The sequence below is a fragment of the Empidonax traillii genome, unplaced genomic scaffold, assembly GCF_003031625.1.
Source record: "Empidonax traillii isolate 1590-97213 ecotype Southwest subspecies unplaced genomic scaffold, ASM303162v1 scaffold213:size761030, whole genome shotgun sequence".
Classification (NCBI taxonomy): Eukaryota; Metazoa; Chordata; class Aves; order Passeriformes; family Tyrannidae; genus Empidonax; species Empidonax traillii.
The window spans coordinates 115,309-130,751 of record NW_020955406.1 but is presented as its reverse complement, the minus strand read 5'-3'; the positions used below and the strand labels follow the sequence as shown (position 1 = coordinate 130,751).

Genomic DNA, 15,443 nt, shown 5'->3' with positions numbered 1-15,443 from the left:
GAAAGAAAGTGTTGAATAAGGGTACTGCTTGAGTCAATAGGTGGAAGAATATGCTGCTACCTTTGGTGGAGCCTCCTGCAGTGTTTACAGGGAAGGGTTGGTTGTTTCTTAACCTTTTTGTTTGGAAAGAATGTTGGGGAAAAGCTTTTACGGTTGCTTTGTGGAAAATATTTTCTGTGAGGATGCTTGAATAACTGTGTAGGGATGCCTGTCTGCAGCTTAGCTGCCATACAGAGGAGGACGTGGAAAATTGGAACAGTTGAGAACTTAAATAAAATGTTCAAATTACCTGCCCTTCCCAGTTGATAAAGGCAGGGACAGTTCAGTGTTGTGCTTCCTGCTGTTCCCACCTGCCTGCTGTATATCATCCTGGCTTGGGCACTGCATTTCACTGCACACACTGGGTGCAGGTTTTTATGCTGTCATCTTTTCATCTTCTCTGATATGAAGGGCAGTCCCAGAGGGTGGCTCAGCCTGCTCTGCTCTGTTTGCTGCTTGCATTTACCATTTTTTGCTTTGCTGAAGTAGGTTTTCAGCTTTGGTTCTTGCTTTGCCGGTATTTCTCTGGATTCAGGAGTGACAGGGAAGTGCTGACTGCAAAGTGCCTTCTTTTTGTAAAGACACAAAGAATGTGTCAGTCTAATAAGTGCACAGCACTTTAATGACATAATGGTCTCGAAATGTAGTAAGTAGGAGTCAAACTGTTCTGGCAGATATAAGGTTAAATTTAGCAAAAAATATGGAGAATCATTCTTTATCAGACATGTGAGCTTTTGAACCTGGCTTCCGTGTGCAATATCCAGCTCAAGGCTGAAAAGCGAGCGTGACTCACAGAACCACAGAATTGTTTAGGTTGGAAAAGATCTTTAAGATCAAGTCCAACTGTTAACCCGGCACTGCTAAGCCCATCATTAAACCATGTCCCCAAGTGTCACAGCCACATATCCTTTAAATACCTCCAGGGATGGTGTCTCTACCACTTCCCTTGGCAGCCTGTTCCAGGGCTTGACAGCCCTTTATGTGAAGAATATTTTCCTAATGTTCAGCCTAAAGCTCTCCTGGTGCAACTTGAGGCCATTTCCTCTTGCCCTACCACTTGTTACCTGTGAGGAGAGATCAACCCCCACCTCGCTACAGCCTTTCAGCCTATTGCTCTCTGTAGAGAGCGATAAGGTCCCCCTTGAGCCTCCTCTTTCCCCAGGTGAACAACCCCAGCTCCCTTAAGGTGCTCCTCCTCATCAGACTTGTGCTGCAGACCCTTCACCAGCTCAGTTGCCCTTCTCTGGAGATGCTCGAGCACCAAAATGTCTTTCTTGAAGTGAGAGGCCCAAAATTGAGTACAGGATTTGAGGTGTGGCCTCACCAACAGCTGATTCACCAGTAGGTGACTGTGTGCTCTGTGTCTGGAGGGTTCACCTGGTAGATTTGCAATGAAGGGGTTCCTCTGTGTCACTCCCCTTCCAAATCAGGTGCAAGTGCTCTAACATACGTGGGTGTTTAGTGGGTCAGCAGCTGTGTTGCAGAAGATGAAGCTCCTGGTGGGTGCTGTGGAGAGTGCAAGTGTAAATTGTTCCAGCTGTGGTGTATCACAGCCATGGAGGCTCTTCATCCAGTGAAACTACCTGGTTAACGCTGGTACTGAGAGAGTTGTCTGGTAGTTGGATAAAGGGATAATACTGTTGTTTGGCTTCTGGGGGGTACCAAGGAAACATTTTAGACTGACCATGGAAACAGTAATTCTGGCCAAGCATTGCTTTTCTCTGAAGTTTGATCCGCTGGGCAGTTCAGAATTGTAGTTACACCTCTAATGGTAATTTACTTCAATGCAAGGTGTGTAAAACATGCTGTTACTGACCTTGGGATAATTTCATAAGGATAAAGGGTCATAAGTGGGTGGGAGGCAGTATTTCACAGTTTTTTCAAGTAAGAATATGATTTCCAGGAAACTTAAAAGAAGCAGGCGTGCAGCTGTTGCTGTACTTTCCTCAGACCCAGTCATTTGGCTCCCATGAACTTCTTTGGAAATCAGATAACATGTCTGAGCTTTCTAAAAATATTGCTTTAAAAATCTTTGTGTAGGATATTATAATTTGTAGTGTTGCAATAGAAAAGTACTCTGTGAGTGGTTTTGTTTCAAGCTTTTTGACCTTTTAATGGTTTGTGGGGGATCTTTCCTTCCTTTTTTTCCCCCATTAAATCTGCAACTAAGCACTAAAGAGCCTAGCAATGACAGCATAAAGGCATCTGCCTGGGAAAGTTATGAGAAAAACACCTTTTTATTAGAATAATGTGAACAAAGAGTTGAAAGTTGCTAGATTTAGTTCAAATGCACTAACAGCCCTGTGTTATTCAGACTGATTTTCAAAGTGACATGTCCTTTCGGTCACATTGAGTACTTGAAAGGTAGGAGACTAGAATTTTCTTTTCTTTGGCATGGTGTTACACCTACAGTGGATCATCCCTGCAGGTCAGACATTTATAAATTGAAATGGTAAAACTGGAACAGAGTCAACTGAAAAGACAAAATGCACCTTTAAAAGCTATTTAGTTCAGTGAAGACCCCAGGCTGGAAAATCTGGCTCTGTGTTTGTCCCACGGCTGTTCTGACACACCTAACCATTACAAACAAACCCATCAGAGGAAGAAGAATGCTTTGCATGTGTTTATCTGTAGCTGGGAACTCAAGTTGTTGCTTTCTTCTGAATTCTTGCAGGTGAAAGTGATGGTAAGGATTTGTTCCTCTCAAGGAGCACACGAAACATCTGAATCCATGTCCTTCCTAAAGGTAGACCCACGAAAAAAGCAAATCACCTTTTATGATCCAGCAGCAAGTGGGCCTTCGAATGCAGGTCACAGAAGAGGTGTTGTTGCTGTCCCAAAGATGTTTGCCTTTGATGCAGTTTTCCCCCAGGATGCTTCACAGGTACTGCAGTCACTCGTATAAACCTCCTGAGTCTTCTCATGGCCACTGCATTTGATTGCCTGAAGAGTTCCTTCTCTTTCTGGGGAACTTTATTTAAATGATTTGCCTCAGTGCCTGGAAAAAAACATGGTAATTAATAGACAAGTATGTAAATTCTTATATTTTTCAGCTTGCTTGAGATGTAAAATTGAGGAGTAATAGCTGGGGAGATGGATTTGCTGACTAAATTACCTTCCTGCATTTTCTCTTGTTAGAGTAAGACACACAGCCAATTTGAAATTCAGTTTCCATCCATTTGATGGCCCTGAAATAAAGTCCTTCCCCACGGCTTTCAATGAGAAATGAACATGTGCCTAATGTTAAACTAAATGCTGTTGTTAGGAGCAAAGATAAAGCTAACCCCTTGGGATTCCTGTCCTGAAACAGTCAGGGAGCTTTAATATTCTCTTCACCATTTCCAGATTGTTTATACTGTGGTTTTGACTGATTATTTTATCTTGATGATTGTGCTGATGGTGGTGTAAGCCTTTCTTTTGGCCTGCAAAAGGGTATATTTGTACAGTAGTAGCCCTAGATCTGAAATCCCCTATACAGGCAGGACAGCTGGTCTTTGAGAGGATTGTGATGGGTGGGGTACTCAGTGAGGTTGTACTCATGTACACCTGAAGTTTCCCTCTGGGGTAAAATCTTTGGTTCAGAAAAAAAATTCTAGAACAACTTTAAAAAGAACAAATTCAACAGCGTATGAAGAACTACTGGAAAGAAAATTGGGGTGAAAAATACCACAAAGCATCCAGGTTGAAAATAAGCTATTAATGTTGAAAAAATACGACAAGATCTAGTTCATAATCCCAGATCCTCAGATCCTCTCCTAATGTTGTTAATTTTTTGGATCCCAGAGTATAGCTATGAAAATATCTATTAAGTCTAAGTTCTAGCCAAGCACTAAAAATGGAGAATAACCTCCCACGCACAGCAGTGCCCAGAGCAATGGTAACCACATCTGGAGGCTGTTTTTAAGATCCTGCATATGTTCTAACAGAGTCTTTGTGAAGAAGTACAAAACAGTGATTTCAACATTAGTCCAGAACTGCAAGTGAGTTTTTTCTCACTTGTGCTGCCAGCCCTGCTGCAAGGTGGCTGGTCACAGCCTGCCTCTCTGCTGTTTTTGGCACCAGTCCTTCAGGCTGTTGACCCCTGGTTTGGGCTGGCTTTTCAGTCCCTTGTGGTGGGCCAGTTGGGTGACCTGTTGTGGTGTTTCTGGGTGACGTTGGGCAGTGCAGCCACTTCTGTGCAGGCGTCATTGCTGGAGGCAAACTTGCTGCCATGCACCTGCAAACAGAGCCTTATCATTTCACTGTAGTTACATATTTACACCAGCCCTCTCCCCTGCCCCCAGTTATTGTACTTAATAGATCATCGTATTGTGTATTTGAAACCTTCACTGACGTGGATAAACTGGTTTTAACACGCTCAAATATTTTAGCAAATTGTCTTTATTGATGATGATGTTTCCCTTGGAAAAGGAAAATGTAATGCTATGAAATCTTATTCAGGGATCTTAATGCATTTTTTTCAGTATGGATGTCTTTTTAATTCCTGTGAGCACTCTTCAGTAGCTTAATTTCAGTGGAGTTGCTACTATTACTGAATAGCTTTGGCTAAGCTATTATACCAGCAGGAAGCCTGGTTGGATAGCATTCAGTCTGCTACATTAGTCATAGAATCAATATTCCAAGAGAATAGGTTTAATAGAATTGAAAACTATTTTAGGCTGTAGTAGCGTATTTTATTATTTTTTTTAAGATAGCATAGTTACTAAAATAATAGGACTGATGCCATAAAAATGGGGAGAATATTGCACCTCAAAAATATTGAGTCATTAATTTCATTACAGAAGAATAGTAAAAACCACAGCAGTGTATGTCTTTTACTTATTTGTCTCCAATCTTTCTTTCAGGCTGAGGTATGCTCTGGAACAGTAGCAGAAGTAATCCAGTCTGTTGTGAATGGTGCAGATGGTTGCATATTTTGCTTTGGTCATGTCAAGCTTGGTGAGCTCCCAAATTCGTTACAGTTAATTACTATGTCAGTCTGGTAATTACATGCTGTCAGCTCCTGGAACAATAAACCTGGAGTATATGAATAGATTAGAATTTCTTTTTAATTAGCTTTGCAAACTTATCATGGTTTATTTCTACACTGTGACTGTGAGTTTTAATTTGAAAAGGTAAAATGTGGCATCAGGTTAGCTTATTCAAGAGCAGGTTTATGTGGGTGCATTGTGATGAAAATCAAAAGATCAGAGATGTTTTTAACATTAATTTGCTGTGGGTCTGACTTACAAAAATTGCAAACCTAATTGAATAAATAGTAATAGATTAATAATTACATACTTTGAATTTTTGCATCTGTTCTTCATCTGGCATTACCTGCAATGTACAGTGGTGATATGAAGACACACTGTCTTGTACAAGAAAGGTAAATTATGCTCATGTTTGTCTTTTCATTCTAGGAAAATCTTTTACCATGATTGGGAAAGATAACTCCACACAAAGCCTTGGTATCATCCCCTGTGCAATTTCTTGGCTCTTCAAATTAATCAATGAACGTAAAGAAAAAACTGGAACTCGTTTCTCTATTAGAGTATCTGCTGTGGAGATCAGTGGCAAAGATGAAAACCTTAAGGATTTGTTAGCTGAAGTAGCCACTGGCAGCCTTCAGGATGGCCAGTCTCCCGGGGTTTATCTGAGAGAAGATCCAATATGTGGAACCCAGGTATAATGAATATCACAGCATAGATTTTTTTGAACCTGACTTTCTTCTACTTTTTATCTCCTGTTATCTGACAACAATTATGACAACTTTTAAGACAGTAAAAAAAATTTATTGCTTTTAATTTATAAACCCTTCTCCCATGGTGTGCATATTTGTTTCTTTTAGTGCCCTGGAGATTTAGCCAGTTCAGTAAAAAAAAATAATAAAAAATTGCCCCTGTGCTAATTAGTCATTTTCTTGTTTATATTCAAGCTTCAAAACCAAAGTGAGCTAAGGGCCCCGACAGCAGAAAAAGCTGCCTTTTTCCTTGATGCTGCAATTGCTGCCAGAAGCACCAGCAAACCTGAATGCGAGGAAGAGGATAGGAGGAATTCACATATGCTCTTTACTCTTCATATATACCAGTATCGCATGGAGAAGAGTGGCAAAGGAGGAAGTATGAATCTTCTTACCATATTGTTTATTTTCAAATTATGTTATCTTGGGTTAGTTTTAGTAATAATTTGCAAAGAACTTGAAAAAAATGAAGTGAACTCCCAAGCCAGTTGAGTCACCTTTAACTTTCGTAGTTGTGGCCAATATCTGGTTTCCTCACAATTAATATTTAATTTGGTCATTATCACATGCTGTATTCATTATTTTCCTCATTTGAATACATCTTGAATACCAAGTTTGGCTTGAGCCCATGAAAGAACGTGATGCACAACTGTTTTTCCCCTTTTTGTTTTAGTGTCTGGAGGACGCAGTCGTTTGCATCTCATTGATCTGGGGAGCTGTGAAAAAGTGCTGAGCAAGAGCCGAGATGGAGGAGGCTCTCTGTGTCTGTCTCTCTCTGCCCTGGGCAATGTAATTTTGGCCTTAATTAATGGTGCTAAGCATGTGCCATATAAGTAAGTGAATTCTTGTCTGCATTAGCTTGAATTTGTGGCTGGTGTTACCTGAGAAATGAATTGCATCAACAGCTTACTTTTTAGCTAAAATCAAGTTAAAAGAAATTCTGTCAGGGAGAGGTCTGTCCTCTTTTAAGGCCCCTTCTGTATTACAAATACATGTATCTATTCATCTACCTGTCCGTGTAGACATACACACAGGTTTCTAAATGTTACAAAGTTACATAAAACCCTTAGTTACATAACCAAAAAATATATTCATGTGGGTATATACTTAAGTTGTGTGAAATGTTTGGGACAGTTTGGTTGTTGAAAAAAGTGAAGGGAAAATGGCCAAGGTGTTTTCTTTCTATCTCTTCTTTGATTCCTGGATTTGGAATTTTGACTGATCTCAGCCAGCTAGACATTAGAGAAAAATTTAACCAAAATTTCATAGGATTTTCTCTTCTTTTTCCAAAATAAAACTTGTATTGAAATTTCAGAAAATACTTGAGAGTTTATCAAGTATGGTCATCAAAGGCTGTTATTCCTGTGTGTCTTTTTGAATGATACATCTTTTCAGTTAAAAAAAAAAGAAGACCACCATGTTGCACATTTGTTTAGCAGAAGGGGACACTTAGGTGTGTTCCTTTGTGGAGTGTACTTGATGACAATTTTGTGTCAAACACACCTGTGGGGAGCCCATCTTAAAGACAGTAGCCACACTGGTGATACCCTTACCAGAACTTGGCCTTCAGTCCTTAAATTTAATTGCTGCTTGTCTTCATGCATTATAACTTTGTGCTGTTGTTATCAATCATGTCATTTCACATATTTATCTAGTGATGCATCTCAAACAGGTGTTGTTAGTTTCTGTATTAGGCAGAAAGATATTTTCCTCGGGCTAGTTGCTAGGTTTGTGTATGGAATGGAAGATGGATGGGTTAGAGTGGGGAAGGGCAGATCCTCAGCTTTGTCGCCTACCATAGTTTAATGAGCAGACATGACAGTAGTTCCCTTATGGTCGACCAACCTAGGGGGGCAGTAGGAACCAGTCTCCAAGGAGCTCTGAGGAGAGATGTTTTGGAGACCAGTGGAGAACAAAAATGTCACCTCTCTTGCCAGCTTTACTGTCCACAGTGGAGGATTTGCATCACCAGGGCAGCCTTCTGCTTCTCCTTGCTATGTTAGAGCAGGCCACTGGTGGTAGAATGGAAAGCAGATTAGTTGGGGTGACACAGTATATTTCTGGTATCTAACATTGCTGTATTTGTTTAGAGATTTCTTACCGTTTCTGTTGACTTATTTTTTTTCTTATTATCAAAATCATTTGCATAGAGCTTGCAGAGTGCAACTATTCAGGTACTAAATCTGCTCAGCTGAAAATACAACAACTCATGAGCTGTTTTGGGCAATATGAGCTAAACCTCATAAAACAGTTATCAGTAAATTGTTTTACAATTTTTTAAGTGTCAAAGAAAACGACTTATCATACTGCAAATTCACAGGCAGGTAAATTAATATATTGGTATCTTTGTATGTATACATTTAGACACGTTTTAAGTGTGGTCAATAACAGCATATTTCTAATCTACATGTAGCATACGTGCATATATCCTGTGAAAGTGAAAGCATGATTTGTGGTGCAAAATTTTGTAGAACAAGATTGTGATTTCTTTAGGTCATTCTAGTGTTCTTATTTGTTGCATAGGGACAACAAGTTGACAATGTTGTTGAGGGAATCCCTTGGGAACATCAACTGCAGAACTACTATGATTGCACATATTTCTGACTCCCCAGCTAATTATGCAGAAACTCTCACCACTGTTCAGCTTGCATCGCGAATCCACAGAATGAGAAAGAAGAAGTCCAAGGTTGGTTCACAAACAAGCAGAAATTAATTCATTTGAAAATGAGTTTTCCTAACCTCTCGGTAGGGGAACATGGGATTTCTCGATGGTAAGAAGTAATACAAAATGCATAAAAGCTCAGGAGATGAACTGACAAATGACTTGGCACTGAGCCATCATCCTCCCCCTAATCCTTAATCCTGAATTTCCCTTCTTTTTGTTTCAAACACGTATTCTTTCTTTGCCTACATATGGAACTATCTCAAAAGCTTCTATTTGTATTAATTGAAAATCAATAAGGAGGGAACAGAAAATTGTTGGGCAGAAAGGCAGTGCATAATATTTAATGGAAATTATCTGAAAAGGTGTGATTGTTATATTACTACTAATACAGTAAAATCTATGTAGCATGACCTTGTTGTTTTAATTCACCCTCCACTCTAATTTTATTTTCCCACTAGATATAGTGGTGATAGTATAAACGAAGCATGGAATATATAGCAAACTTGACCTTTTAATTAATTACATGTACATATATATACACTTATTGGTCAATTAATATTAATAACTTTTCCTGTATTGATCGTTTGCAGTATGCATCCAGCTCCTCTGGAGGAGAGAGTTCATGTGAAGAAGGACATGTCCGGAGACCGCCCCATTTGCGACCATTCCACCCACGAACTGTTGCCCTTGACCCTGACCTTCCTGTCCTGAATATATCCAGTGATCCTGATTATTCCTCCAGCAGTGAACAGTCTTGTGATACTGTCATATATGTTGGTCCCAATGGGGCAGCTTTGTCCGACAGAGAATTGACAGATAATGAAGGTCCTCCAGAGTTTGTTCCCATAATCCCGTCCCTAAATAAGAAAAGAAATAAAGACAATTCTGCTATTGGTAGGAGTTCTGACAAGGACCATTTTAAATGCAACACTTTTGCTGAACTGCAAGAAAGGTTAGAGTGCATTGATGGAAGTGAGGAGCCCATGAAATTTGCTTGTGGAGAAATCTCTGGGTCCAGTTGTAGTCCTGTTCCTGGAGGTACAGAAAGCGCACAGTCTAAGCTGATAAAGGAAAAGATATCCTCTCCTTCTGGAGGATTTAAGAAACCAATTCCACAAGAAGCTGCATCTCCCAGAAAAGGACATAATCTTCCTTTCCAGGCTGTTGTACCAAGGGGTGGCAATGGCAACTGTCAAGAAAATAGCACACCTCACTTGAAAGCAGAGGTTTCCAAGCTGCAGAGCAGAGCTGACAACAAAATAATAGACTCGATACTGGAGGGAGAGAGAGAGACAATCACTGAATCCCTGCAGTCCCCAAGGTGTAGCCCTTCAAGGAATCCAGAGCAGAATAGGGCCCCAGCTGAATGTGTAATTAAGGAAAAGCCCTCGTACATGAAGAGACCCTTGCCAAGCCCAGCACCTCCCCCTCCTCAGCAGAGAGAGCACTCACTGGGCTCCAAAGCTGAGAATCTGGAGCTGGACAATAGCAATGCAGTTCGGACTCCTCCTGTGGGAATGAGCAAACAGATGGGAAACAACCCTGAGCAAAACCCTGTAGGAAGCACATTCCTGGTTGGTAGCAACACCCAGAATCAGTCAGGTGCGATAGAGGTACACAGCTTCAGGTCAGCGTTCAGAGGGAAGTGTTTTGATCGGGATATACTGACCACCACAGTGACTTTGCAGCAGCCTGTTGAGCTGAATGGAGAGGACGAGCTTGTTTTCACAGTGGTGGAAGAGCTGTCTATTAGTGGAATTATGGATAATGGAAGACCTTCCAGTATCATTAGCTTTAACAGTGACTGCTCCCTTCAAGCCCTTGCATCGGGTTCGAGGCCGGTCAGTATTATCAGCAGCATAAATGATGAGTTTGATGCTTATACCTCACAGGAGACTTCTACTGGTGTAAATATTGATATTGTTGTGCCCTTTCCTAAGGATCCCTTTACCAGCAGCAGACGTTCCTCCATCAGTTCATGGCTTAGTGAAGTCAGCATCTGTACAGTTGAAAGTGATGGAGCTCAGTCTAGTGACAGTTTTGTGGCACAGTCATCTTACAGCTGTAATAAGTCCGAGGAACCCTTCAACTTGGATTCATCCCATTTATGTGTCCCCCTGAAAAGCGCTCTGAATGACAGTGGATTTTGCTTCTCTGAACTGGAGAGTGAGAGCTTGAGTTCCAGCAAGCTGTCCTCAGGCATCAGCAAAAGCCCTCAAACCTCTGAAACTACCAAAGCATCTCAGATAAAAAGTGCTTTTTGTGTCACTGATCAGCCCGTAAAAATTAAGTTTAATAATTCTCGTGATACACCCGTCATAGAAACCATACATTCTAGTCTTCCTAGGAAAACAAAAACTACCTCTTCTCCAATCCACAATAATACTGTCCTCAGCTATAAAGAGCTGCAGAATCCACATGGCATATTTGAAGACCCTTGGCTGTTACGCACCGACTATCAGTTGGAAGCAAAACCTGCGGACTCGCTGCTGTCTCCAAAATCTCACACGTTCGGTACTGAGAAGCAGCCAGAAAAAGCTGCCCAGTATTTTGGCACAGCATCCAGGCCAACAAAGTCGCAGACTATGCTTGCCTGTTCGCAGAGGGTTGTGGATGGTTGCGAAATGGCCTGCAAATCCTCCAGCGGAGCTGCAAAGAAGTCAGAAGTTGTGATGAAGATACCACAGCTGAAGAGAGGAGCCACCACACTTGGAGTGATGCCGGTGTCGCATGCTAACAGTACTTTGCCAGAGTCTGTGACCCGAGGGAATTCGGATGCTCCCTTAGCCACAGGCAGCTTGAAATCGTCACTGGGAAAGAAGAACGCACCACAGAAATCAACCATGTTGCCCAGACCAGGTGGGCCAACACCTCCAACGCCTCCTGTACGCAAGTCAAGCCTGGAGCAGAAACCTGTTGGTCTGGGTAATGGTGGGGGGAAAGCCTCTGGCCTGGACTTTGCCAGAGCTCCCACTCCGAAGGCTGAAGATGAGGCAGATTTACGATTCAAAGCTGGGTCTTACTTTAGCGAAAGTGCCAGCAGCAAAATGAACCTGAAGGGTGACCACTCTTTGCCCAAGATGACATCCAGCTTAAAGGTGAAGACATCAAAGAGTGAAACTGTCCACCGATACGGGAGCCACATGTCTCTGGAGAGGTGTGACAGCCTGACATCGGTTGGATCCAAAGCAAGTGTGGTGAGGGAGAGCGGGAGCACCGGCAACAGCCGGGCAGGGCGCTCTGTCCCCAGGCTGGGGGTCCCCCCTGCTGCTTCCAGTGTGGGTTTACCACTGCCCTTCACTGCCCCAGCGCCGGGTAAAAACAGCCAGACAAAACCTGTAGCTAACCAGAAGGTGCAAGCCAATGGGAATAAAAACCGGGGCCTCTCTGCTAGTGGGTCAAAATCTCTCAGCTCCTCTGTGAAGTCCCTGGCACAGCCTGCAGGGAAGAGCTCTGGCATGGCCCCTGGTGGGAAGGCGGCCCCCCGTTCTGTGCAGCCTGTCAGCAGCAAACCTGGCCGAGGGACCATCATGGGGACCAAGCAGGCCATGAGGGCAGCAAACAGCCGCGTGAACGAGCTGGTGTCAGGTGGCTCTGCCAAGGCAGGCCACTTCCGAGGCTCCACCGACTCCGACAGTGGCAATGACAGTGGCATTAACCTCAGCGATGAGAAGTCACAAATCCCAGTGCTGCCGTCCCCGTACAGCAAGATCACAGCACCACGGCGGCCGCAGCGCTACAGCAGTGGGCACGGCAGTGACAACAGCAGTGTCCTGAGTGGGGAGCTGCCCCCAGCCATGGGGAGGACAGCTCTGTTCTACCACAGTGGGGGCAGCAGCGGCTACGAGAGCATGATTCGGGACAGCGAGGCCACTGGCAGCGCCTCCTCAGCACACGACTCCATGAGCGAGAGCGGGATGTCGTCTCCGGGTCGGATGAGGAGCCTTAAATCCCCCAAGAAACGATCAACAGGTAAGAAATAAAGGGGCAGGTGTCCAGGCGTGTCTGCTGGTGCTCTGCTGCATCACTGGGGATGGAGGTGTTTCGTGGGATCTCTGACAGAGGAGGTTTGGAGGGATCTCAGAGCAGGGAGGTGGACTGACTGCATGTGCCTGTGTGTGCATGTGTATTGCTGTGACAGCAGCTCCCTGTCATTTATTTCACTTCAAAGCTGCAGGTGTGATACAGGTGCTGTGGTGGAGAGGGAAGGAGAGGTGCAGGGTGCCCCTGGGGCAGATGAGGGACATTCCTTCCTCCCTCAGCAGGGTCAGCAGTGAGCTCAGCACCAGGGTGGCCCAAAACAGGAGGGCTTTATGGGTGTGCCGGTAAAAGTGAGGGTGCTGGGTGAGTGCTGATGAGGTTTTGTGAGGAGCAAGTAAGTGATCCTGGAAGAATGGTAAGAGAAGGAGGAGCTCTGCTGCTAAGCATCTGTGAGGGAATGTCAGTGAGAGGGCTGGGACTATAGTTTGGAAACAAAGGAAAGGCCTGGAGGCGAGAAGAGTGGTTGTGAATTAATGAGGATTGCTGAATGTGCATTAGATTACCCAAAGATAAGGCTTAGGGGCAGAGCAGTAGGGTGTGTGCTTAAGATGCAGTGACTCCTAGGTTAATGCTACCAGCTAATTGTGAAATTGTACTGCACGATAATACTATTTATATAAAGAAATTTTAGTGTGTATGTGTGGACAGTATAAGCTGTAGGAAACTGAGCAGTAGGAAACTACTGACATTTTAGTAGCTTAGAAGAGGCTACTCTGGCTCACTTTCTGTGTCTGACTACAGCTTGCAAAGGTGGGCGTTTGAGAGCCAGGTCCCCTTTCCTTCTCTCTGATGCCTCTCCTTACTGCTTTTGCAGGTAGTGCTCATGTAAGTGCTGTTGTAGTTGAATGTATTTGCAGCCATCTTCAAAATCAGGCTCATATAATTGCTGTTACAGTGTTCATTTTTACTGATCTGGGTTGAGGACCTAAGGTATTGTAAAGAGTCTGTGGCAGTCAGTGCCACACAGCTGATGACCAACAGCCTCTTTCAGCAACCTGAGCATACTGACTATTGGAAATATAGTAGAACTAATATCAGCAATGCACTGAATCTGAACTTTGCGTTGCAAAGTGGTAATTACTGCAATCCCTGTAGGTACCCATGATGCTCAGTTCTGGCAGTAAAACCAAATGAGTGAAGCTGATGTAGATCTCATGGTGCTTTCTGGTAAAGGCTACTGAGTTGTTTCATCAGGTGATAAATCATTGTGGAAACCTAGTGCAACATTTGCCACAGTTCTCTTTCCACAGCATATCAACCTCTTAAACCTTTCCTACAAATCAATATTAACAGCTGTATGAGTTGCATACATTGAGAAGGCATTACCCACTGATGGATTTGTATTTGTTTTTGCCCCAGGAAATGCTTATAAGATCTTTAAAAATGACAAACTATTTCTTTTTCTAACTGTAATCGCTCTATATCAGTAAATTATGTATTACTTTTTTTGGAGTGCTGTAGACTTCAAGAAAATAGTGAGTTTTATACATGAAATGAGGTTTGCTAGGAAGTGCATCAAATATTTCTTATGAGAAATGTTTGGTTCAGACCCTTTATTATCCTAAAATAATTATAATCTTTGCACACTATTAGAGATTCTTGGAGTAGCTTCTGTTGCTCCAAACTGTGTTGGAGTCCTGCAGTCTCTGGATTTAAAAACAGATCCTACTCCCATATATGTCACTGAAAATCTTGTTCCCTTATCCTTTGCCATCATCCTTGGAGAAATGACATTGACCCTGGCTTGTACAGGGGAAGGATATGAAGTTTTCTGGCTTACTGCATGTGTTTGGTTGTATCTGTTTGGTGTCCTCTTCAGAGGGATCCTGCTGTCACCAAAGTGGTTCCAGGATCAGAGTTAAAGTGTGTAGTTTCATCTAACAGGATGATAGTGGTGTTTCAGGCTAAATGGATAGGGGTGTGAGAATGGTGAAGAGGTGTTGTAGAATTAGAATCAAGTCTTCCCCTTTTGAAAACGTTCCTGTTTTGTTCTTGTTACTTAGAAATTAGCAAGGATGAAATTAAGAATGAGGGATGTTTTTTTTTTTAAGCGTGTAAAGTAGGTAGCTCTTCAGATATCAGTGGTCATGTGTTGCTTTGGGATTTTGTCTTCTTTTCATGTTGAAGTTCATGACAGGGCTTATCTGGCAGCCTTTTAACTTTACAATTACTCTCCTGCAGATGTCTCAGTCCAGAAGTTATTTTGGCAGCACTGTACTCTGAGCAGCGCTGTCTCTTCTGTTGATGTGCTCCCTTTTGCAAGAGCAGAAGAAATAAGACACCTTACCCCTGAGTTAATTTTTTAATTAAGCGGAGGAGCTTATTGTCACCAGTCACCCAAAAACTGCTTATACTTAGTGCTACTGTGTTGTTTCAGAATGTTTCTGATGGCCTTCAGCCCTCCCTTAACCAGGGATTGGTCTGCAACCTTGTTAATGTGGCCTGACCAGCTCTGTGCATGTTCTCATTCTTGGCACATGTACTGTAAAAGTCAACCTTTTACAGAATGAAAAGAGATTTGCTAATCACCAAAAAATGCTGGACACCAAAGTGCTAACTCTTTCAATCAAAAGTATCAGCATTTTTGAAGGACATAACTCAGTCTCTGCTTCATGACACTTGAGCCCTAGCAGACACATCAGTGGTGGCAGTTTGATGTTTCTTGGTAAATCTGGGAGCACCTCTGTTGAGGACCAGAAGGGGTGAGTGCTGCTGGAAAGGGGTAATGCATCTCAATGTTGGAGGTGGCTGAAGTTGCAGATTGGTTGGTTGATGCCTTCTGAATGCCTCTCAATCCCACGAAGTCACTGAAAACTGATGGTATTTAGCACTCTAAAATACCGGTAGTGGTTCTGGAGGGAACTGTTTGGTCTTTGTGAAGAGGTAGTACAATGAGAGGGGTCTTAGCCTTGCTTGGCTTTAACTGGAGGAGCAGGAGATTTCCAGATACATCTGCCAATATCAGTATTGGATTACTCA

The 15,443-nt window shown here is 42.8% G+C and overlaps 1 protein-coding gene across 2 annotated transcripts in view; it reads left to right on the top strand.

The window, feature by feature from the left end:
- KIF26A (kinesin family member 26A) overlaps positions 1 to 15,443 on the top strand; it is a 101,271-nt gene that overhangs the window by 82,270 nt on the left and 3,558 nt on the right. For both annotated transcript variants that reach the window (XM_027887531.1, XM_027887532.1), the window contains exons 6-12: positions 2,714 to 2,923; positions 4,884 to 4,977; positions 5,439 to 5,701; positions 5,954 to 6,137; positions 6,432 to 6,591; positions 8,282 to 8,444; positions 9,014 to 12,395. In XM_027887531.1, coding sequence (XP_027743332.1) covers positions 2,714 to 2,923; positions 4,884 to 4,977; positions 5,439 to 5,701; positions 5,954 to 6,137; positions 6,432 to 6,591; positions 8,282 to 8,444; positions 9,014 to 12,395 — 4,456 coding nt within the window. The remainder of the gene's footprint in view (positions 1 to 2,713; positions 2,924 to 4,883; positions 4,978 to 5,438; positions 5,702 to 5,953; positions 6,138 to 6,431; positions 6,592 to 8,281; positions 8,445 to 9,013; positions 12,396 to 15,443) is intronic.